This window comes from Rhinatrema bivittatum, chromosome 2 (assembly GCF_901001135.1).
Source record: "Rhinatrema bivittatum chromosome 2, aRhiBiv1.1, whole genome shotgun sequence".
NCBI lineage: Eukaryota > Metazoa > Chordata > Amphibia > Gymnophiona > Rhinatrematidae > Rhinatrema > Rhinatrema bivittatum.
In genome coordinates this window covers 11853731-11878445 of record NC_042616.1, presented here as the reverse complement: position 1 = coordinate 11878445, position 24715 = coordinate 11853731, and the positions used below count along the sequence as shown (strand labels likewise).

General features: G+C 45.8%; 1 protein-coding gene and 1 pseudogene across 3 annotated transcripts in view; both read right to left on the bottom strand.

Moving 5' to 3' along the window:
- Positions 1 to 4035: 4035 nt before the first annotated feature.
- On the bottom strand, positions 4036 to 7905 carry LOC115083547 (annotated as a pseudogene).
- A 26-nt stretch (positions 7906 to 7931) lies between these two features.
- The window catches only part of LOC115083546 (zinc finger protein 585A-like), a 100488-nt gene continuing 83704 nt past the window's right edge, over positions 7932 to 24715 (bottom strand). For 2 of the 3 annotated variants that reach the window (XM_029587433.1, XM_029587435.1), the window contains 2 exons: positions 19538 to 19670; positions 7932 to 8974 (listed from right to left, as the gene is read on the bottom strand). In XM_029587433.1, the coding sequence (XP_029443293.1) occupies positions 8076 to 8974; positions 19538 to 19670 (1032 nt within the window). In that variant the 3' untranslated portion in view covers positions 7932 to 8075. The remainder of the gene's footprint in view (positions 8975 to 19537; positions 19671 to 24715) is intronic. The other variant, XM_029587434.1, reaches the window with a different exon arrangement.

Below are 24715 nucleotides of genomic sequence, written 5' to 3'. Positions count from 1 at the left end.
GGTAGGGGGGTAAGAATTGGTGAAGTGGGGGGTGCGGAGAAGAAGACTGGAATCTAAGGAGCAGCTTAGTGATTTTGTCCTGAAAGAAGAGGGCTAATTCCTTGCATTTGCTATTGGCTTCGTTATCGGGGATGGGGGGGGGGGGCTGTTTTGTGAGTTCAGAGACTAAAGTGAAGAGGGCTTTAGCATTGTATTAGAACTTAGGGACTTTTTGCGCGTGGTAGTCTCTTTTTGCTTTTTGTATGGATGTTCTATAGGTGTGTAGAGCTGATTTGTAGGCAGCTTGCTGGGGCAGCAGAGTATTTAGCCTTTCTTTAATGCCATAAACTATCTGTTTAGTGGCGGCCGACAAGGCTTGCATGTGCCGTAATTGGGCTCGTTTAAGGTCAGCAGTGAGGGCCAAAATCTCCTGGTTAGGCTTTTTGTTTTGGGTCACAACATAAGCCGTAATAGCGCCCTCCTAACTGCCTTCCCTGCGTCCCAAAGCACAGCAGGGGAGACGTCCGCTTCTGAGTTATTGGGTATCTATTCCTCCCGCTGCTCTTTAAAGTATTGATGAAAACCCCTATCCAGCATGAGACCCGGGGGCATGCGCCATGAAAAGGGGGGTTTCACGTGAGGCCCAATCCCTATGCTTACCGGAAAGCGCTATCGCGCCGATAGAGGCTATGGTCACTCGGGGGCAGAAGGACTCGGAAATCAGGAAATAATCTAACCGAGAGCAGGTATTGTGAGGGTGTAAAAACAAAGTGTAAATCCCTCTCCCCCGGGTGAAGGGCCCTCCAAATATCCATCAAGCCCAGTTCTTGACACAGAAAGTTTGCTCCCTGGCAGTGACCTTGACGGTCTATTACTTTGGGGGGGTTACAATCCTCCTGCTTATTTGGTACAAAATTAAAGTCGCCCCCAAGCAGCAGGTCGTGGTGAGTAAGCCCGGCCAAGATCCCCACCAGTTTAGCAAAAAAGTCCTGAGAGTATACATTCGGCGCATGTATGTTACACAGAGCTCTCCCCCTGCCTTCATCATCCTGCCCCACTCTGTCCTCCTGAAAGGGTCATTGTTTGGGAAGCAAAATAGCTACACCTCGTTTCCGTGAGGAATAAGAGGAAGAAAAGCACAGACCCACCCACTCCCTGCGCAGCTTGGCATGTTCTGTGCTCGGCAGGTGAGTCCCCTGAAGGGACACCCGCTGGGAGCCAAGTCTCTTAAAGGCCGTTAGCAACTTTTGCCTTTTAATAGGAGAATGTGCACCATCCACGTTCAAAGAAGTACATTTTATAGTAGCCATTGGTATCAACCAGGCCGGGAGCCCCCTCCCCAGGGTAAAATGCAGGCAGAATCTGGAACTTGAAGTCCTGCGGCTCCCCAGCCTAAGCCGCCAGGATGAAAAACAGTAGTAGCACATCCGGCATGAAAATCTCAGCATACGTATGGTGCAACGCTTTACATAATATACTCCCCCCTCCTCTCCCACCCTCTCCCTTCTCCACCCATCCCCCGCAACCATACATACATCTCTGCAAATAGCCATTCATACCCATGAACTCCAAGAGGCACAGGCCACTAGCGCTCCCCCTTGGAGAGTACCGGCAGCCCCCTCAGACCCCCTCCCCCCCACAGCAGATCAAAAACACAGAAAAGTGAACAGTGACAACGAAATTTAACCAATTAATCTTGATAGACAACTGGAAAACAAGGGATGAACTGAGAACCCCTCCGCCGATAATAGAGGCCCGTTCCAAACAAACGAGAGCCGGGACAGAGTTCAGGCCTTTTGTGGTTCCATCACCTCCTTCTCTCTGCGCAAATGGAGAGACTTAGGAACTTTCCCTCAACACAGAAGGAGTTTCAAAAGTCAGTAAAGGGAACCCAGGCGGCACGTAGCATGTAACAGGATTAATAGTGAGCATGAGCCTACTAAACACGGCAGGGCTGAAGTACGTCTTGTCTGTAGTATTCCGCATTCTCAGTATCTCCAGACCGGAGAAGCCAGATGCTCACGCAAGGCCCTCTGGTGGCAGAGTGGTTAGGAAGTGAGACGCTTCCTCCTTGGTAGTCAGGAACAGTGTCCGATTTGTGTGCTGTATGCGCAGCCGCGCCGGATAGAGCAGCGCAAAAGTGATTCCACATTTATGTAGCTCTGTACACGCCAGGGCCAGCGCTTTACGTTGTACAGTTACCGCGGCCGAGAAATCCTTGAAAAGAAGTATTCTACTGCCCAAGTACTCCAGGACAGGATGTTTCCTATATTCTCTCATGATATGAACTTTATGACTCCAATTCAGAATGTGGGCCATCACAGGACACGAGTGTCCTCCCACCTCGCGCGTCTGTCCCATCCTGTGGACCCACGAGCTGTGCCACGCCCAATTTATTTGGAAGCCAAAAGGGAAAGTTTGAGAAAATGAGAAAAATTGTTAGAAAAAAACCGAAAGGAGCAGCTACAAAAGTAAAAAATGTCCAAGAGGCGTGGTCATTGTTAAAAAATATCATTCTAGAAGCACAGTCCAGATGTATTCCACACATTAAGAAAGGTGGAAAGAAGGCAAAACGATTACCGGCATGGTTAAAAGGGGAGGTGAAAGAAGCTATTTTAGCCAAAAGATCTTCATTCAAAAATTGGAAGAAGGATCCAACAGAAGAAAATAGGATAATGCATAAGCGTTGGCAAGTTAAATGTAAGACATTGATAAGACAGGCTAAGAGAGAATTTGAAAAGAAGTTGGCTGTAGAGGCAAAAACTCACAGTAAAAACTTTTTAAAATATATCCGAAGTAGAAAACCTGTGAGGGAGTCAGTTGGACCGTTAGATGATCAAGGGGTTAAAGGGGCACTTAGAGAAGATAAAGCCATCGCGGAAAGATTAAATGATTTCTTTGCTTCGGTGTTTACTGAAGAGGATGTTGGGGAGATACCCGTAATGGAGAAAGTTTTCATGGGTAATGATTCAGATGGACTGAATCAAATCACGGTGAACCTAGAAGATGTGGTAGGCCTGATTGACAAACTGAAGAGTAGTAAATCACCTGGACCGGATGGAATACACCCCAGAGTTCTGAAGGAACGAAAAAAATGAAATTTCAGACCTATTAGTAAAAATTTGTAACTTATCATTAAAATCATCCATTGTACCTGAAGACTGGAGGATAGCAAATGTAACCCCAATATGTAAAAAGGGCTCCAGGGGTGATCCGGGAAACTACAGACCGGTTAGCCTGACTTCAGTGCCAGGAAAAATAGTGGAAAGTGTTCTAAACATCAAAATCACAGAACATATAGAAAGACATGGTTTAATGGAACAAACTCAGCATGGCTTTACCCAGGGCAAGTCTTGCCTCACAAATCTGCCTCACAAATCTGCTTCACTTTTTTGAAGAAGTTAATAAACATGTGGATAAAGGTGAACCGGTAGATATAGTATACTTGGATTTTCAGAAGGCGTTTGACAAAGTTCTTCATGAGAGGCTTCTAGGAAAAGTAAAAAGTCATGGGATAGGTGGCGATGTCCTTTCGTGGATTGCAAACTGGCTAAAAGACAGGAAACAGAGAGTAGGATTAAATGGGCAATTTTCTCAGTGGAAGGGAGTGGACAGTGGAGTGCCTCAGGGATCTGTATTGGGACCCTTACTGTTCAATATATTTATAAATGATCTGGAAAGAAATATGACGAGTGAGATAATCAAATTTGCAGATGACACAAAATTGTTCAGAGTAGTTAAATCACAAGCGGATTGTGATAAATTGCAGAAGGACCTTGTCAGACTGGAAAATTGGGCATCCAAATGGCAGATGAAATTTAATGTGGATAAGTGCAAGGTGATGCATATAGGGAAAAATAACCCATGCTATAATTACATAATGTTGGGTTCCGTATTAGGTGCTACAACCCAAGAAAGAGATCTAGGTGTCATAGTGGATAACACATTGAAATTGTCGGTTCAGTGTGCTGCGGCAGTCAAAAAAGCAAACAGAATGTTGGGAATTATTAGAAAGGGAATGGTGAATAAAACGGAAAATGTCATAATGCCTCTGTATTGCTCCATGGTGAGACCGCACCTTGAATACTGTGTACAATTTTGGTCGCCGCATCTCAAAAAAAATAAACTACAAATCATGCAAAACCCCCATGTTGCCAAAATCGCTACTTAGCTGAACAACTTATTCATTGACCGATCCACCCACTGCCCACCCATAACTTACTCAGCCATTGAACATAACTGGATATTCAGTAGCAGTAAGATGGATGGATAAGTCCTAATTATCCAGTTTTCTGACATCTGAATATCAACCTCCCTGATTCTTATAGCTTATTTGATGGAAATGGAGAAGTTTTAATGTTCTTGCATCCAGCATTTTAATATCTTTATTAGGCAAGTGTTCTATTCCAAAACTATATGAAAGCATGTTAACTGAATTTGACTCCTGTGCAACTTTTATGGTGGCTTGCAAGGTCTTCCTTTCTACTGAAGTTTTTACCAGACATAGTACATTAACTTGATTTTCTGATGCTGCATGAGTGATGTCTTCTGACTAAAGCTTTTACCACATTCAGTACATTTAAAATGTTTTTCTCCTGTATGGACTCTCTGATGCTACATGAGAAATGTCTTTCGACTAAAGCTTTTACCACATTCAGAGCATTTAATATGTTTCTATCCAGTATGGATTCTCTGATGCAGCATGAGAGATTGCTTCCGATAAAAGCTTTTACCACACTCAGTACATTTAAATGGTTTCTCTCCAGTATGGATTCTCTGATGCCGCATGTGAGAGAGCTTCCAACTAAAGCTTTTACCACATTCAGTACATTTAAATTGTTTCTCTCCAGTATGCGTTCTGTGATGCAATATAAGAGATGTTTGGTCACTGAAGCCTTTACCACAGTCAGTACATTTAAATCGTTTCTCTCCAGTATGGATTCTCTGATGCCGCACGAGAGATGGCTTCCAACTAAAGCCTTTACCACATTCAGCACATTTAAATGGTTTTTCTCCAGTATGTGTTCTCTGATGCACAATGTAATGTGCCCGCCGAGTGAATCTTTTACCACATTTAGTAGATTTAAATGGTTTTTCTCCAGTATGAATTTTCTGATAAAAGCTTTTACCACATTCAGTACATTTAAATGGTTTCTCTCCAGTATGGATTATCTGATTCTACAAGAGAGATCGCTTCTGATAAAAGCTTTTACAACAGTCAGTACATTTAAATGGCTTTTCCCCAGTATGTGTTTTCTGATGCAAAAATGAAAGGCACCTCCCGAGTGAATCCTTTACCACATTCCGTACAATTAAATGGTTTTTCTCCAGTATGAATTTTCTGATGCTGCATGAGAGATCGCTTCTGACAAAAACTTTTACCACATTCAGTACATTTAAATGGTTTTTCTCCAGTATGGATTATCTGATGCTGCATGAGAGATCGCTTCTGACAAAAGCTTTTACCACATTCCGTACATTTAAATGGTTTTTCTCCAGTATGGATTATCTGATGCTGCATGAGAGATCGCTTCTGACAAAAACTTTTACCACATTCAGTACATTTAAATGGTTTTTCTCCAGTATGGATTCTCTGATGCAATGTAAGAGATGCCTTGGAACTCAAGCCCTTACCACATTCAGCACATTTAAATGGTTTTTCTCCAGTATGTGTTCTCTGATGCACAATGAAATGTGCCCACCGAGTGAATCTTTTACCACATACAGTACATTTAAATGGTTTTTCTCCAGTATGGATTCTCTGATGCAATATAAGAGATGCCTTAGAACTCAAGCCTTTACCACATTCAGTACATTTAAATGGTTTTTCTCCAGTATGGATTCTCTGATGCAATATAAGAGATGCCTTGGAACTCAAGCCTTTACCACATTCAGCACATTTAAATGGGTTTTCTCCAGTATGTGTTCTCTGATGCACAATGAAATGTGCCCGCCGAGTGAATCTTTTACCACATTCGGAACATTTAAATGGTTTCTCTCCAGTATGAATTTTCTGATGCTGCAAGAGAGATCGCTTCCGATAAAAGCTTTTACAACACTCAGTACATTTAAATGGTTTTTCCCCAGTATGAGTTCTCTGATGCAAAATGAAAGGCACCTCCAGAGTGAATCTTTACCACATTCCGTACAATTAAATGGTTTTTCTCCAGTATGAATTTTCTGATGCTGTATGAGAATTGTCTCCCGTCTAAAGCTTTTACTACATTCAGTACATTTAAATGGTTTTTCTCCAGTATGGATTCTCTGATGCTGAATGAGGTATGACTTCTGATAAAAGCTTTTACCACATTCAGAACATTTAAATGGTTTCTCTCCAGTATGGATTCTCTGATGCACTATAAGAGATGTTTGGTCACTGAAGCCTTTACCACATTCAGTACATTTAAATGGTTTTTCTCCAGTATGGATTCTCTGATGCAATATAAGAGATGCCTTAGAACTCAAGCCTTTACCACATTCAGTACATTTAAATGGTTTTTCTCCAGTATGGATTCTCTGATGCAATGTAAGACATGTCTTGGAACTCAAGTCTTTACCACATTCAGCACATTTAAATGGTTTTTCTCCAGTATGTGTTCTCTGATGCACAATGAAATGTGCCCGCTGAGTGAATCTTTTACCACATTCAGTACATTTAAATGGTTTTTCTCCAGTATGAATTTTCTGATGCTGAATGACATATGACTTCTGATAAAAGCTTTTACCACATTCGGAACATTTAAATGGTTTTTCTCCAGTATGAATTTTCTGATGCTGCATGAGAGATCGCTTCTGACAAAAGCTTTTACCACATTCAGTACATTTAAATGGTTTTTCTCCAGTATGAATTTTCTGATGCTGCATGAGAGATCGCTTCTGACAAAAGCTTTTACCACATTCAGTACATTTAAATGGTTTTTCTCCAGTATGGATTCTCTGATGCTGAATGAGGTATGACTTCTGATAAAAGCTTTTACCACATTCGGAACATTTAAATGGTCGCTCTCCAGTATGGATTCTGTGATGCACTATAAGAGATGTTTGGTTACTGAAGCCTTTACCACATTTAGTACATTTAAATGGTTTTTCTCCAGTATGGATTCTCTGATGCTGCATGAGAGATCGCTTCTGACAAAAGCTTTTACCACATTCAGTACATTTAAATGGTTTTTCTCCAGTATGGATTCTCTGATGCTGCATGAGAGATCGCTTATGACAAAAGCTTTTACCACATTCAGTACATTTAAATGTTTTTTCTCCAGTATGGATTCCCTGATGCAATGTAAGAGATGTTCGGGCACTGAAGCCTTTACCACATTCAGTACATTTAAATGGTTTTTCTCCAGTATGGATTATCTGATGCTGCATGAGAGATCGCTTCTGACAAAAGCTTTTACCACATTCAGTACATTTAAATGGTTTTTCTCCAGTATGGATTCTCTGATGCTGCATGAGAGATCGCTTATGACAAAAGCTTTTACCACATTCAGTACATTTAAATGTTTTTTCTCCAGTATGGATTCCCTGATGCAATGTAAGAGATGTTTGGGCACTGAAGCCTTTACCACATTCAGTACATTTAAATGGTTTTTTCTCCAGTATGGATTATCTGATGCTGCATGAGAGATCGCTTCTGACAAAAGCTTTTACCACATTCAGTACATTTAAATGGTTTCTCTCCAGTATGTATTCTGTGTTGCACTGTAAGAGATGTTTGTTCACTGAAGCCTTTACCACATTCAGTACACTTAAATGGTTTCTCTCCTGTATTGACTCTTTGATGCTGCATGAGAAATGTCTTTCGACTAAAGCTTTCACCACATTCAGTACATTTAAAAGGTTTTTCTCCTGTATGAATTCTCTGATGCAATATGAGAGATGTCTTCTGACTGAAGCTTTTACCATATTCAATACATTTAAATGTTTTTTCTCCGGTGTGGATTCGCTGGTGGATTATGAGTTTGCACTTCTGGCTGAAGCTTTTACCACACTCTGTGCATATAAATTGACTTTCTACTTTGGGGATTTTCTTCTGTTCTGAGTCAACTGCCTTACCACAGAAGCTTTTTTCAGACTGAATGCAAGACAATGGTCTTTCACCAGTAAGTTTTTTTCTGCCTCTTAAAATGACTTCCCCCCTCACATAAACTTTTATTGCATTCATTACTTGAAAATGCCCTCTCTCCTGGTTGGAATTTTCGTTGTCTTGTGAAGTTTCCTTTCTGATTGAAGTTTCTGTCACCATCAGTACTAATGAATAATTCTTCTCTCTGTATTTCTTGGTTTATTATTAGGTCTTGCATTTGAATGTTTTTTCCACTTTCAGAACATAAAAATGTTCTCGCTTCGGTCTCCATTTTCTGGTGATGTAATGAAGAGAACTCAGAACTGTAAGATTCTCCATCTTGAGGGCAATGAGAGGGTCTCTTACCTGTGTGCGTTCTTTGGTGTATTACTAAGGATTCCCTGCAAGAAAAGGTTTTCTTGCATTCGATACAAGTGAAAGTGCTCCCTTCAGTGTGGATTCTCTGGTGTAATTTCAGAGTTAACTTCTGTTTACATGGAAAAGGTCTTGCTCCTGGGTGATTTCTCTGGTGCAACACAAAATGACACTTTCTATTAAAGTTTTTCCCACAGGTGTCACAGTGAAAGGATTTCTTCCCTTCCTCCTCTTTCTGCTGGAAGTCAGAAGTTATTTGATCACTGTTATTACTTTGGAAGGGATTCTCTCTTCTCAGATGTCTCTGGTGCTCAGGGATGTCTGTGAACTCCCTGTCACTTCTCTCACAAGCAGTGACTCCATCCGGTGAGTCTCCTGCAGAGTCTTGCTCCTTCTTCTCTGATTCCTGCTGTCTTTGGCTAATGTCTCCCCCTTCAGTCCTCTGGGCAAGATTCTCACAGACATTTCCTGATTGTCTTGGTGTAAGTGCTAATACTATAGGGTGTTCTTCTCTATTCTCCTCCCTCTTCTCTTTCTGTATGACCTCATTGTCTGCTGGATATAAAAAGAAGGAATTAATCATGTGTAAGTGACAATGGCATGGAAAGCTACCAATAACCTGAGATAAGACGTTCAGAAGGATCAAATAATCAACACATGGGATCTCTGATATTAAAGAATTCTGTGACTTAGCAGAAAGCTTTATGTGATGCCTATGAAAACTTATCTAAGATGTCTTTATAGCAATATAAAGGTAAGGTCCCGCTTACCTTCCGGACCTTGCCTCCTCAACCTACGCCGGCATCTTCTTCACCACCGCTGCCATCAGAAAGGGCCATCAGTCGCTCCTGTGACATCAGGAGGACGCGACTCGACTACTTTAAAAGCCTGCTCGCTTCCCGGCGCCATGCGCCAGGCGTCGCGTGCCGAAGGAGCGCGACAAAGGGGCCTGCCCCTTTGTGCGTCCCCTTACTGAGAATTGTTTGAACACCCTGTATAATTTTTTCTGTTTTGTCTGCCTCTTGTTACTTTTCCCAGTGTAAACCTCTGCCACCCCTTTTTTTTCAACAATGCCTCCGCATTCCTGCCACTGTCCCTCCAATTACCAAAACAGATACCCCTCAAAACTATCATTCCCCCCCTCCAGCCCATCCACCACTCAAAAAAGACGCCTGACCACCATTCCCATATCTCCCTCCACGCAACTCCTCACCCTATCCCTCATCTCACTTCTTCTCTTTAACGCACAATCCCTGCAACAAAAAACACACCTTCTCCAGGATATATTAACAGACTCCAAACCAGAAATCTGTGCTGTGACTGAAGCCTGGTTTAAATCCTCTGACACTCCACTCATCAACCAATTTCCCCTGGAAACCTATGATATATTCTCCATCCCCCGCAAAAAGAAAAGAGGAGGAGGACTACTCCTTATAGCCAAAAAGGAATTCAAACTCACCCTACAAACCTGGAACATCCCTGTCCAATACGAAGTAGGCCTCTTCAAATCAAACTCTCTACAAATCTGCTTGATTTATACCCCTCCGGGTCTGCTAGAAAAAGACCCCTCTCCTCTTATCGAATTTCTTACTGACTCACTCTCTCCCGACATTCCTACTATTCTCCTTGGCGACTTCAATCTTTATGTTGACTCCATACCACAATCCCCCCCATGCGAAGTATTCATATCATCCCTAGATGCGATGGGTTTCACACAAATCATTCATACCCCAACCCACAAGGCTGGACATACCCTTGACCTTATCTTTACTAATTCACTCATTAATACCATCCACTCCCCCTCCTGCCTCCCTGTCCCCTGGTCCGACCATTCCATCATAAAAACTACCCTTGCACTGCAACTTCCTCCTCCGTCCACTCTCTCCCAACCTAAATCCTTCCAATTCCGTAAGACCTGCCCCTTAGACGCTCTCACCACAGCTTGCTCCAACATTCCTGATCGCCTCGACTTAAAATCAGCTGACAGTGCTGTCTCTTCCTGGGCAGAGATTACTCTGAATATTGCAAACAACTTATGTCCAAACACCCAAAAAACTGTCACAGCAACCAATTCAAATAGAAAACCCTGGTTTACCCATGAACTCAAAATCCAAACAGTGCACCTCAGAGCAGCTGAAAGACGATGGCGAAAACACCCCTCTCCCGCTACTAAAACCAGCTACTACCAACTTATGCATGCATATAGGAATGCTATCCAAAAAACAAAAAAAGAATTCTGTGCCAAAAAAATTCACCACCTACAATTTAACCCTAAGGCCCTATTTAACCTGATCTCAAAACTCACCAAACCCAATTTGACACTACCTCAGGAACCACCTACACAATTGCGCTGTAATGAAATTGCTCTGTTCTTCAAGAATAAAGTGTCCAACATCACTGCCAAATTCGCCCCAATTACCAACAATAACTCCCCCCAACTTACACCCCCCCCCCTTTCATCTTTTGAACCCTCATCATCTCTGGAAATAGAGAACATCCTAAAAAAGATGAGACCGTCATCCCATCCCTCCGAAACTATTCCCACCAAACTCCTACTCTCCATTCCTAAACCTATAGCCACTTCACGCTCCAAAATTGTGAACCGCTCCCTTGAACAAGGTCTGGTCCCCAACTCTCTAAAACGAGCTGTCGTCAAGCCTATTCTAAAAAAACCCTGTCTTGATCCCACCAACCTATCTAACCTCCGTCCCATCTCCAATCTCCCCTTCCTCTCCAAAATCCTAGAGAAACTAGTAAACTCCCGCCTTTCTGAACACCTTGAACAATTCAACATTCTCTCACCAACACAATATGGTTTCCGAAAACTCCGCAGTACAGAAACCCTTCTCCTCTCACTAACTGACACCCTTATCAAAGGAATGGACGCTGGCAACTCCTACCTCATTGCCATGCTTGATATTTCCGCCGCCTTTGATACCGTCGATCATAACATCCTCCTCAATACTCTCACCAGCATTGGAATCTCTGGCACTGCACTATCATGGATTAAATCATACCTCCAAAACCGTAGTTATACAGTCCTCACTGACAACATTGAATCCTCTCCCATAAATCTCGACTGTGGTGTTCCCCAAGGTTCTTCTCTTTCCTCAACCCTATTTAACATCTACATGCTCCCCCTCACCAACCTTCTCTCTAAACTTGGTGTTACGCACTTCATCTATGCAGATGATGTGCAAATCCTCATCCCTTTCTCAAATTCTATTCTCACCGCCCTCCAGAACTGGGACACCATTCTTGCCTCTATCAACCAGCTCCTCACTGACATGCACTTATCCCTCAACCCCCATAAAACTGAACTCCTCCAAACACGCCTCGATACCTATTCCCTCTACCCTCTCCTCTACCCCTTTCCCATCCAAAGCACGAAACCTAGGTGTCATACTTGATAACCAACTCACCTTCAAACCCTACATCAAATCTATCCTCAGCAGCTGCTTCTCCAAACTGCAAACCCTCAAAAAACTCAAACCCCTACTTTACTTCTCTGATTTCCGTACTGCACTCCAGGCTATCATGTTTTCGAAAATAGATTACTGCAACGCTCTCCTCCTTGGCCTCCCTGCTATTCACATCAAACCTTTGCAACTTCTCCAAAACGCCACTGCACGCATCCTCTCAAATGTCAGTAAGAAAGACCACATCACTCCCACCCGCATTGATCTCCACTGGCTTCCCATACAATCACGCATAATACACAAAACTCTCACCCTCATTCACAAAAGCATCACCAACGAACATTACAACTGGTTAACCCCTCCATTCCTCCCTCGGACCTCCTCAAGACCAACCCGTACCTCCCTTCTTGGAACTCTATGTGCCCCTTCTATACAATCAACAAGACTCATCTCCACCACTAACAGAGCCCTTTCTCTTGCTAGCCCATCTGTTATGAGCCGCGATCGCGGCAAGCCCCGACCGGAAACAGCCCCTTACTGGCGCGGCAGACCGCCGCGTTCTTCTTGAAGGAGTGCTGGGACTTGGTTCGGGGCCGCGGTCCGCAGCACATCATGGCCGCGGCGTTCTCTCTTCTTTTCCGGGTTGCTGGCTCCGCCCCCTTCAGGGGCTTACATTGCAACTCAGGATTCACTGTGGAAGTCCTTCTGTGCCCGGATTGGCTCTCCCCGGGTGTGTTGCTGGTAGGGAACTATTTAAAGGCAAGGCCTGCACCTCAGACCTTGCCTTGACTTCCTCTGGGCTCCTGGCTTGTTCCTGTTTGTGGTTCCTGTACTTGTTTCGTGGCTTCTGACTCCTGGACCGGCTTTGGCAAATTCTCTGGCTTCTGACTCCTGGACCGGCTTTGGCGAATTCTCTGGCTTCTGACCCCTGGACCGGCTTTGGCGAATTCTTTGGCTTCTGACCTCTGGACCGGCTGTGACGTACTCTCTGGCTTCTGACCTCTGGACCGGCTGTGAGGTATCCTGTGGCTTTCGACCATTGGACTGACTGTGGAGTTTTCCTTCAACTCCCTTTATCTGAACTGTTTCACCTCTGAGTCCACGACCTGCTGGAGGCGCCAGCTCAGCTTTACTTTCCACGACCTGCTGAGGACATCCACCTTTGAGTCCACGACCTGCTGGAGGCGCCAGCTCAGCTTTACTTTCCACGACCTGCTGAGGACATCCACCTTTGAGTCCACGACCTGCTGGAGGCGTCAGCTCAGCTTTACTTTCCACGACCTGCTGAGGACATCCACCTTTGAGTCCACGACCTGCTGGAGGCGCCAGCTCAGCTTTACTTTCCACGACCTGCTGAGGACATCCACCTTTGAGTCCACAACCTGCTGGAGGCACCTGCATCCAGATCTCCGTAAGAGTCCTGGTCTAGGCCTCGCCAATCAGCGATTGAACATTCATTCTTCGCTGAACCAAGGGTTCACATCCCGGAAGCATAACACCATCCTTCTGGAACTCCATGCCTAGTGACCTACACACTGAAACCTCCACACACACTTTCAAAAAGAAACTCAAAACATGGCTCTTCCTTCAAGCCTACCCCCCTTCACCCTCGATAGCTAACCCCTCCCCCCCTATAACCCACCTCTAGCCATTACATTCTACCAACCCCCCTGTTCCTGACTTCTTTCCCTCGAACAAGCACATAAAACATCAACATATGTATTTTGGAATCCTTGTACATAACCCTTGTACATAACCCTTGTACATAACCCTACCCGTTCAATTTTGCTCCTACCCCTTCCCAACTCATGTTGCTCCCTTTTGAACCCCTCCTCCAAGTTATCTAGTTTTTTGCTTTACCACTGTGTTTACCTGTTCTTTGTTCCTTGTAAAGGCAATGCCTATATATACCCTGTTTTAAGTTACATGTAAACCGACACGATGTGCAAATGGTTGTCAGTATATAAAACCGTTTAAATAAATAAATAAATAAATAAATATTCAGAGAAGTTAAGAAAATCAATGGGTTCTCTCTACCATACTGCATAGGATACAGAAATAAAGCTGATGCAATACAGGAACTTTGGAGATCACACAGGTCCCTCCTTTAGGATTCCTGTAGGTCTGGTTCCTCTGGGCTTATCTTTTTATTTACTTAATAACATTTATAATCTGCTTATAGTGGATCTGCCAAACTAAACATTATAATAACAAGTTAAAATAATAATCATGGACCATTTATCTTCAGCGATCTAAAAACAAGGGTTAAAATTTTAAATTTTATCTACTGCTACAGCAGCAACTGAAGTAATTCACGCAGCAGTAGAGTTGCATGATCCCAAGGAAAGCTTCTTATAACTAAATGGGCCATGGATGTTTAGAGCGTCTGCAAGGCTTGCAGGCTAGAGTGAGGCAGACCAATACCTAACTCGATGCAATCATCAACAGTAGAGGGCAAAATAGATTGTACATCCAGATTGCTTCTCCCAGCTCCCCCAGAGGATTCAGAAACCCAGGAATAAATGGGTTACAGTGGGCTCTGGTAGAACAAGACCTGTAACTCAGACACCCAGTTTCCCCAACTTTGCAGCATCCTGTATATCCACCCCACTACTCCCATACAGAAGTCAGACATCCAGTATTCAAAAACCCAGGAAGGTTTACTTTCCTCTAGAACAGGCAAGCCTGTCCACATTTATTTATTTTATTTATTTATTTAGGTTTTTTATATACCGGCATTCGAGACAGCAGTCACATCATGCTGGTTCACATAAAACAGGAGTGCGGAATAAACTTAAACTTGAACTATGGTGCGGAAAAGGCAGTTACATGTAACAGGGTAGACTAGAACTTGGCGAAGAAGGAAAAGAAAGGACAGGTTACTAATTAATAATGGCTAACGATAGTTAGAGGTATAAAACAATGGTGTAGGTGGCGATGTGTGTTGATGTTGAGGAGTTAAATCAAATTGGAGTCCGGGAATGCTTGATTGAACAGCCAAGTCTTGAGTCTTTTCTTGAAGATTGTGCATAACCCACATAAGTGGGTTATGCACGCCTACCAGCAGATGGAGACAGAAACCAACTGACTCGCTGATGTCACCCTCATATAGCCCTGTACTGACGTCAGTGTGCCAGTATTCCGCAAAAGCCGACTGTGGCAACTAATTAACACTAGAACTGTAAGTCCGGAGTTAAAAACACTTCCTCCCCCACTCATTCATTACTATTTTTTCTTCCAGCGAGCAAAGCACTGGGCTCAGACGAGAAGGAAATGCAGAAGCCGTAACAGACAAAGAAGGCAAACACTTACAAGGCCCTCAGACGACCCGAAGATCTGCAAAGGCCTACGAATTCTACCTCCAATAATGTCCCAGAGAAAGGACAAATAAAAAAAATCAGTACAGTCCTGTACAGGCAGCTCAGGGCAGGATTGTGGATTGGCCTGCCTCTCAGAGAGGAAAGGAAATTATCAGGTAAGTAGTAATTTCACCTTCCTCTGCATCCAGGCAGGCCAGTCCACACAAGAGGGATGTACCAAAGCTGCTTCCTCGTAAGGAAGGAGGCTGCTCATGTTCTCTTCAACACCGCTCCGGCAAAAGACGCAACTTCTCGAACCCTCACCACCATACAGTAATGCTTGGAGAAGGGATATAACCAAGACAACGTCACTGCTAGGCAAATCTCCAACAAAGAAAGAAACTATAACTCTGCCCAAGATACCAGTTCCTACATGTAATCCACTTTGAAATGCTGAAAAAAGTTCAAAAAGCAGAATAGAAATCTAAATAAATAAATACCGTTTGCACTGTCGTCGAACGAGCCCTAATTAGCCTGGGTAATGGCAGATCCACATCCACCTAAGCCGCTGTGATCACATCTTTAATCCAAACTGCCACTGTGGTACGAGAAGCTGTTTCTCATGAAGTACGAAGAGACGATCTGTTCTCCGCAAGGTCTCAGTAACCCTAAGTTAATGCAACAGACACCGAACCTACTCCTCTGGCCGAGGTACGGACCAATTCACAGCCCGCATCTGCTAAAAAGAGGGCAGAGAGATCCATAACCGCTCTGGAATTCACTCCAGAATCATCAACTTCCTGAGAGAGGAGCAGACAAGATCGTGCCACTAGGGCGCAACAGGAAGCAATCTGTAAAGTCATCACCACTGCTTCAAAGGCCTGCTTAAGGATAGCCTCAAGCCCCCTATCATGCTCTACCTTCAAGGCCACTCCTCCCTCCACAGAGATAATTATCCGATTAGAGATGCCACAGACAAGCGCATCCATGTTGGGAAAATAAACGCTCTCTCGCCACTGGATCCAGGAGATACAGGCGTTCCAACGTAGGACACCCTTTAAAATTTGCCTCTGCGGTGCCCCATTCAAGATCAATCATAGAAACATAGAAATGACGGCAGAAAAGGACCAAATGGTCCATGCAGGCTGCCCAGCAAGCTTATGGTAGCACCAGCCGCGCCATACAGGTTTCCCCATAAAGGGATCATCAGGAGGTGGCAACTGCTGTGGCATACAAGTTACCCCACACTTAGTTTCCCAAACTGCTAAACTCAGGGCCCTCGTTGTTCAATTCCTTGTTATCCCTTGCGTTGAAGTAGAGAGCAATGTTGGAGTTACATCACAAGTATAAGGCTTATCGGTTAAGAGTAGTAACAGCCACATCAGCAAGTTACCCCCAGGCTTGGTTTCCCAGCCCGTAAAAGTCAGTCATGTGCTTGTTGGTTGCTGTCCCCTTTTCCTCTTGCTGTTAAAGCAGAGAGCAATAATGAGTTGCATCAACAGTATGAAGGTTTGTTGGTTAAGGGTAGTAACCACCACACCAGCAAGTTACCCCTGAATGGCATCCATAACAGGGAAAAAACAAGAGGCTTTACGCAAGGAAGACAAAATAGGATTCTTCTTCGGCTCAGACATGGAATCTGCACAAAGAACACTCGGCATCTTTAATGTCTGGGAAATCAGGGCCGGCAGTTCATCTCTATGTAAAAAAGGCAACATGGTTCGATACGGTTCCAGGGTCTGCCTCATCATCAGTGCCATCCAGGTTCCTGTCGGGAACACCCACAGCAAACTGAGGCGAGCTCCGGGACTTAAACATAGAACTGGAAGAGGGAGGGTGAGGGTCCGACCTGACAGGATTGGGCGAAGCTGAGGACTGTGCCTGAAGAAAGGATTGCAAATCCTGGAAAAAAACTCCAATACTACGAGCCACAAACACACACATAAACTGTGCGCACCACCAAACGGAAAACCTTGTGCGTGCAAACGTCGCTTCCAGAACTGGGCGCACAGCACGTGTGCAGAGCCAGACGCACTAGAAGCACCAACGTTCCACTAGAGGGCAGTAAAGCAGGCACAAAAGCGGGCAAAACTGCAGCTGCGGCCTTCCATGCGGCATGCAAGAAACAAGCCTTGCAGTGGGGCCTATCCCACCGGTGCCACTCAACCTGCCAAGTTCCCCTAACACCAACGGGAGCGGGAACGAACGCCAGAACGGCGCACCAAGCACGGAGACCGGAGGAAGTCCTGCAGAGCCCTCTGTCATCACTACATTTTTTATTATTTGTATTTTTTTAAACTTACCTGAGCTCAGCCCTTACCGGTGAGTACAGACACCACCGCTTTCGGCCTCCTGCACCCGCTGCCTTTAAGCTGTACAATTGTTTAGCCTCACCCTTACTGTTCCTTCTTCCAAAGGGTTTCAGTTCCCTAATTATCTTTATTTTTACATCAGACTGCTTGCTGTGGCTAAACCTTCGGGGGAGGCTTCTCTCCTGGATCCCTTTTCTGTAATATAAGTCTCAGGAATCACACAGGAAGACTTTTTCTTTTTAGAATTTTACAGATAATTCATCTTTTATTCGTATTGAATCACAACAGTAAGCATAAGTTTCATTCTATGTAAATAGGTTATAAGTATTCCAGTATAACTGTAAGAATGGTCGTCTTCCTGGGGAGAAGGGTACAACGCAATGTACCTGCTGAGAGAGTGCAGGCCTTCTCCCAGTGTCCAGGGCTCCAACCACCCCTTATATACAGGTTTTTCTCTCTCTCTGACCTCAAGCCCTCTGCATGCAGTCAGCAGTCATCCTTCTGACCGCCAGGACACACATTTCCCTTCGTTCTACAAATAGCTTAACTTCTCCCATCTGTTTCCCCTTTGGTGCTCTCAGGCACGGTTCCCACAGATAAAACAAAACTTTGGGGTCACGGTGATTCACAGGCACATGCACCCGCCCTCTGCCAGATCCCAGGTTTCCCTGAGTTGCTGCAAAGGAACAAGAACAGTACAAGTTTCCACAGTTTTGCAGCCCTTATGCCTCAAAAGGTCATAGGTCATTGCAAAACTGTTACAAGGGTCAGGCCTTGTCTCTACATTTCCCTCTTGAGGAATTCCAGAATTAGGGATTCCTCACTATTAGGGAAAAATGAAAGAGCAATGGGTGCACGGGTAGGCAGGGCTCTTCAGCAGTGATTATAGATTATTCTTTTTCACTCAACGCACAATAAAGCTCTGGAATTTGTTGCCAGAGGATGTGGTGATTGCAGTTAGTGTAGCTGGGTTCAAAAAAAGTTTGGATAAGTTCTTGGAGGAGAAGTCAATTAACGGCTATTAATCAAGTTTACTTAGGGAATAGCCACTGCTATTAATTGCATCAGTAGCATGGGCTCTTCTTAGTGTTTGGGTACTTGCCAGGTTCTTGTGGCCTGGTTTGCCCTCTGTTGGAAACAGGATGCTGGGCTTGATGGACCCTTGGTCTGACCCAGCATGGCAGTGTCTTATGTTCTTATTCAGAGGGGATCTGGGAAATCCCCACCACCACTTTTCTTATCCTGGTGCTTCAGGTTTATCTCCCTTGCTACCTGCTCCATTGATGGCGCCGGGGCTGCAGTGATTGTCCCTGTGCTGTGAGTGTCCTTGCCCCTCCTTTGCTGCCTGTAGCCCCTCTTCCTGCTTTGGGTGATGTTCAGATGCGACGTAATGATTCCCGGAGCCCTAGTAATCTTATAATATATTGAGAAAATAAAATAGGTTTCCCAATCTTACTTGTGTCTGTAGAAATTCTCTCGCTTTTACTGGTTGAGGAAAAGGGACCTCAGGTATCAGCACAGGGAGGAGATCACAGCGATGGGAGGGAGAGGGAAGGAGTATGAGAAGGCCTGGGCTGGGGTGAGAATAAGGAGAGAGGATTAAGGACAGGAGATTAGAAAGTTTGAAAAAGAGGGGGAGGTTTGGAAATCTAGGATGGGGGAAGAGGAGGAAGGAGAAGAGGGGAGGATCGGGGAGCAGGGGAGAGGTAGGAAGGAGAGAAGAGGAGGTTCCATTACCTGCAGACAGAATCTGAGATCCAGGGAGGGAGATCCAAATTGCTATTGCTGTAGTGGGGAGTGGGAGAGCGGCCCAGAAAAGAGAAGGAGATACTCCATGCCGCAGGAGACAGAGGGCTCTGGGGATACACCGGGCTGCTTCATTCTCACAGCATCAGTGATAAGCTGCCAATTTCTTATCAGGGGGTTCACCCCAGCTCTGTCTGCCTCAATCCCGCCCTTCCTGTTCCCTACACAAGAGAGGGGGGGAAATCCAGGGCTGTGTGCACATTTACTGTGAGGTGCTGACCCAATGATGTTTAGTAAAATATTCTCCGTGTATACTAGAAATGCAGATAATGCAATCCTTACCTAGACCCAGGGAGCTCAGGGTCTCATAATTCTCCTTCATCACCTCCCTGTAAAGCTCCTTCTGTTCTTCATCTAAATACTCCCACTCCTCCTGGGAGAAAGAGACAGCGATGTCCTCAAACGTCACCCGCACCTGAAACACAAACCAGAAACACTCAGGGACATGTGGAGGGGCTCAGCTGGCTTTAATCTCTTAACATTTTATCATGGAAGAGAGGAGACCAGGACCCCTCATCCCCAGGAACTGCCAGACTTGTTCCCCTGGAGTCAGTTTCCTTTCTGGACCTCGGGGTTTGCAAGTTTAACTATGAAAAGATTCTCTAATCCCAGAGACCCAGAATATCAAACATCTCTGCCTGGATAAATCAGTGAATAATAAAACCCAGGATCTAACAGAGCATTACCCAGAACATCAGGAACATCTGATTCTGTCACATCAGGAGGGCTCGCTGTGCTCTCATCCTCCTGACTGCTCAGCCCCTAACCTTGGGGCATCTTTGATGCCGTTCCCTCCTTCTGCACATCCAAAACCCTGCTAAAGTGAGTCCGTTCCTCCTCTATAACTCTGCTTAAATCTCTCCCTTCCTCCTCGAGCCTGCACCAAAACCCTCCTCCCTCTCTTATCTCCTCCTGCTTAGACTTCTGTAACTCGCTCTTTGAATCGTTTTTCTCCCCTGCAATCTCTTCCACATTCAGCTGCATGACTTCTCTTCCTTTAACCTCGCTGTGATCTTCTCAGGTCGCTACACTGGCTCTCTGTCCACTTCCACCTACAGCTCAAGCTTCTCTCCCTCCCCTCACTCTGCAGCTCCTCATTTCTTTCTTTTCTCTCCCTTCCTCGTGATCATCAGGCAAGTTGCCTTTATCTGTGTCTTTCTCCACCACTTTTCAAGAGACGACTAAGAGGGGATATGATAGAGGTGTTTAAAATTTATTTATTTATTTTATTTATTTAACGCTTTTTATATACCGGCATTCGTAGGACACATCATGTCGGTTTACAGGTAACTGTGAAAGGAAATTACAATGAAATATGAAAGAAGGCTAACTAGATAATATACGAAGTACAAAAATAGAGAGTCAACGAGCACAAATATAACTTGGTTGAACGAAATGGATTTTGATTATCCATAATAAAATTAGATATGCATATGAACTTATAAACAAAGTTAGGGAGGCGTGTGCACTTATGTACAATTAAAAGCAGGGGCGGGGGGGCAAGGAGGGAGGGTCTAGAGAGGTCTAAAATCATGGGTCTAGAGAGGTCTAAAATCATGGGTCTAGAGAGGGTCTAAAATCATGAGAGGTCTGGAACGGGTAGATGTGAATCGGTTATTTACTCTTTCAGATAGTAGAAAGACTAGGGGGCAATCCATGAAGTTAGCATGGGGCACATTTAAAACTAATCGGAGAAAGTTCTTTTTTACTCAACGCACAATTAAACTCTGGAATTTGATGCCAGAGGATGCGGTTAGTGCAGTTAGTATAGCTGTGTTTAAAAAAGGATTGGATAAGTTCTTGGAGGAGAAGTCCATTACCTGCTATTAAGTTCACTTAGGGGCGGATTTTCATACAGGGCGCCCTCGCGTACTTTTGTAGGCGCATCAGGCACAAACAAAAGTACGCTGGATTTTAGCAGATACGCGCGGAGCAGCGCGTATCTGCTAAAATCCTGGATCGGCGCGCGCAAGGCTACCGATTTCGTGTAGCCGGCGCGCGCCGAGCCGCGCAGCCTACCTCCATTCCCTCTGAGGCCGCTCCGAAATCAGAGAGGCCTCGGAGGGAATTCGCTAACGCCCTCCCCTCACCATCCCCTCCCTTCCTCTACCTAACCCCCCCCCTACCTTTGTTGGGGGTTTTACGCATCCTAGAGGGAGAAGTAAATCCCCGCGCGCCAGCAGGCTGCTGGTGCGCCTAGACGCGACCCGGGGGCAGTTCCGGAGGGCGCGGCCACGCCCCCGGACTGCCCCGGGCCGAAACCACGCCCCCGGGCCCGCCCCGACAACGCCGCGCCCATCGGCCACGCCCCGACACCCCCCCCCCTCGGAAAACCCCGGGACTTACGTGAGTCCTGGGGCTCTGCGCGCGCCGGCAGGCCTATGTAAAATAGGCGCACCGGCGCGCAAGCCCTGCTCGCGTAAATCCGCCCGGATTTACGCGAGAGGGCTCTTAAAATCCGCCCCTTAGAGAATAGCCACTGCCATTAGCAATGGGAACATGGAATAGACTTAGTTTTTGGGTACTTACCAGGTTCTTGTGGCCTGGATTGGCCACTGTTGGAAACAGGATGCTGGGCTTGATGGACCCTTAGTCTGACACAGTATGGCATTTTCTTATGTTCTTATTTAGCCCTTGAAGCGGATAAAGGCGGGGGAATGAGACTGTGATTTAGGCACAGGAAGGATTGTTCCTGGGATGGAAAGTAAGAGGATTCCCAGGCGTCTCACGCCAGACTCAGAAGAGGAGGAAAGCTTTTCTGCTACTGAGGCCGCAGCTCTTACAAACTGGAGGGGCTTTTGTTTCCAAGGTAAAATCTAACAAGAAGAGGGAGGGATTTTCTGACCCAGCACAATTACCACAGTTCTTCATAGGTGAAGCTCCTGCGATACCAGCAGTGTCCCGTCCAAATGCACCGAGTGCCCCCATCGATGGAAACGGCCGCTGTTGTTCTATTGAGGAATTTCTTTGGTTAAAGCATTTTTTCCTTAGGTTGGAGAAGTTTCACCCCCCCCCCCCTTATATGAGGACTTTATATTAGAGAAAGGAATAAGGAACTGACTGGAGAATTACTTGTGAGAAAATGTATCCTATTCTCTGTATTTCTGTATCAAGATGAATCTTGGAAATTTTGAAAATGTATAAATAAACAATTAAAAAAAAAAACCTCGCCTTCTTGATGCTGCTTTTAAATCCTAAGTTCTCTCTGAGACGCTTCTTCAATATTCTGGTTTGTTGTGCATGTTTGCCTTGATTAGACTGTAAGCTCCCTGGAGCAGGGACCGTCTCCTGTGTGTGTCTATACAGTGCTGGGTACACCTGGTAGTGCTTTAAACATGATAAACAGTAGCAGTAGTGCTAAATCCTAACATAGAGTTAGACATTTCAATGTCCGACTGCACATCGCTTTAAGATGTTTCTTTCAAATTAGGAGACGATCAAAATACAATCAATCAATCAAATAAACAGCAGGGCAGGAAGAGTTTGGGGTCCTGGCCAGTAACCTGGCTCCCATTTCCAGTTATTTCCATGGCTCACATGGCAGTTGATTAAGTGACACATCCCATTTCAATAGAGCTTACAATCTAATCAAGACAAAGAGACAGGGAAAAAACAGTTGGGGAATTTATTTTATTAACAAAACAGTTAAAATTAATGAGGCTGTAGAGGAGGAAGTGATGTCATCGGGCTTGATGACTGCCTGAGCCACGAGCTCCGCAGCTAATTTTCTACTAAAATCAAAAACGGGAGCGAGAAAGAAATTTAATATTGCCGAAATGCACACAAACCCGGTCTGAACACTTGGATGATGGCTGCAAAACGAAAAAAAGAAAATTATTACTTACCTGCTAATTTTCGTTCCTGTAGTACCATGGATCAGTCCAGACCAGGCCAGACTGTCCCTGGCCTTCTGAGGAAGTGGCAGAATCATCTGGTAGTCCTGCGAAACCGGTTTCCAACGGGAGAGGAGCGCCCACTGCAAGGGCCGGAAATGGGCAAACGCCCAGGGGACCATATCTATGGTGGATCCCATCACCCCCAGGAGTTGCAGGTAATCCCATGAGTTGGGTTCCGGTAACACAGAGAAACGTCGTATGTGCTCCCGCAAAGAGAGCGCCTTGTCCTGTCGCAAGAAGACTTTGCCCAGCCGGGTGTCGAAGGTTGCCCCCAAGAAATCCAAGCGCTGTGAGGGTACGAGGGAGCTCTTGGAGAAGTTCACCACCCATCCCAGGGAATGCAGGAACTGTAGCACCCTGGACACGGCCGCCTGGCCAAGGGTGAACGATTTCGCGCGAATGAGCCAATCGTCCAGATAGGGATGAACCAGGATCCCCTCCCTCCGGAGGGCCGCAGCCACGACTACCATAATCTTGGTGAAGGTGCGTGGGGCCGTCGCCAGTCCGAACGGGAGAGCTATGAACTGGAAGTGCTGGTCCAGTATCTTGAATCGCAGAAGACGGTGCTGATCCGGCCGAATGGGGATGTGTAAGTAAGCCTCCGTGAGGTCCAAGGAGGCAAGGAACTCCCCCCGATGTACCGCTGCGATCACCGACCGCAGCGTTTCCATGCGAAAACGGAGCACTCGGAGGGACTTGTTGACCTCCTTGAGGTCCAGAATGGGCCGAAACGATCCGTCCTTCTTTGGCACCACGAAGTAGATTGAATAGTGGCCCAAGCCCACCTCTCCGAAGGGCACGGGCGCAATAGCGCCTATCTCCAGAAACCTGTTCAGCGTGGACTGCACCGCCTGCCGCTTGAGGGCCGAGCCACAAGGGGAAAATACGAAACGACTCTTCGGTGGCCTGACAAATTCCAAAGCGTAACCCAACTTTACGGTGTCTAAGACCCACTGGTCTGAGGTAATCCGCGCCCACTCCCTGTAGAAAAACTTCAGACGTCCCCCGATCCTGGGGACGGTGGAGTGGGCGACTCTGGCATCATTGTGAAGACTTGGAGGAGGGGTTACCTGTCCCGAGAGCGGGGCGCGCAGGTCTGCGGCCGCGAAAGGAGCGCGACCAGGGCTGTGACCGGGAAGCAGGCGGCCTGGAGCCCCCCGGCCTGAAGTTCCTGTAACGTCGCTGCGCTCTGGCTCTAGTCCGGGATGAAGCAAACGCCCGGGAAGGGCGATATCTATCTTCCGGGAGGCGGTGCACCGCATTTTCCCCCAGCGACTTGATGAGCTGGTCCAGATCCTCTCCAAAGAGGAACTTACCCTTGAATGGTAGAGAGCCCAGACTCGACTTGGAAGACGTATCTGCCGCCCAATTGCGAAGCCACAGCAGCCGCCTGGCCGCCACCACCGAGACCATAGTCCTCGCCTGAACGCGGAACAGGTCATACGAGGCATCCGCCCCGTACGCCACTGCAGCTTCTAACCTGTCCGCTTGGGCGGCCTCCGCCGCTGGCAGATCCTGGGAGGTGAGAAGTTGTTGAACCCACAGGAGGCTTGCCCGCTGGGCG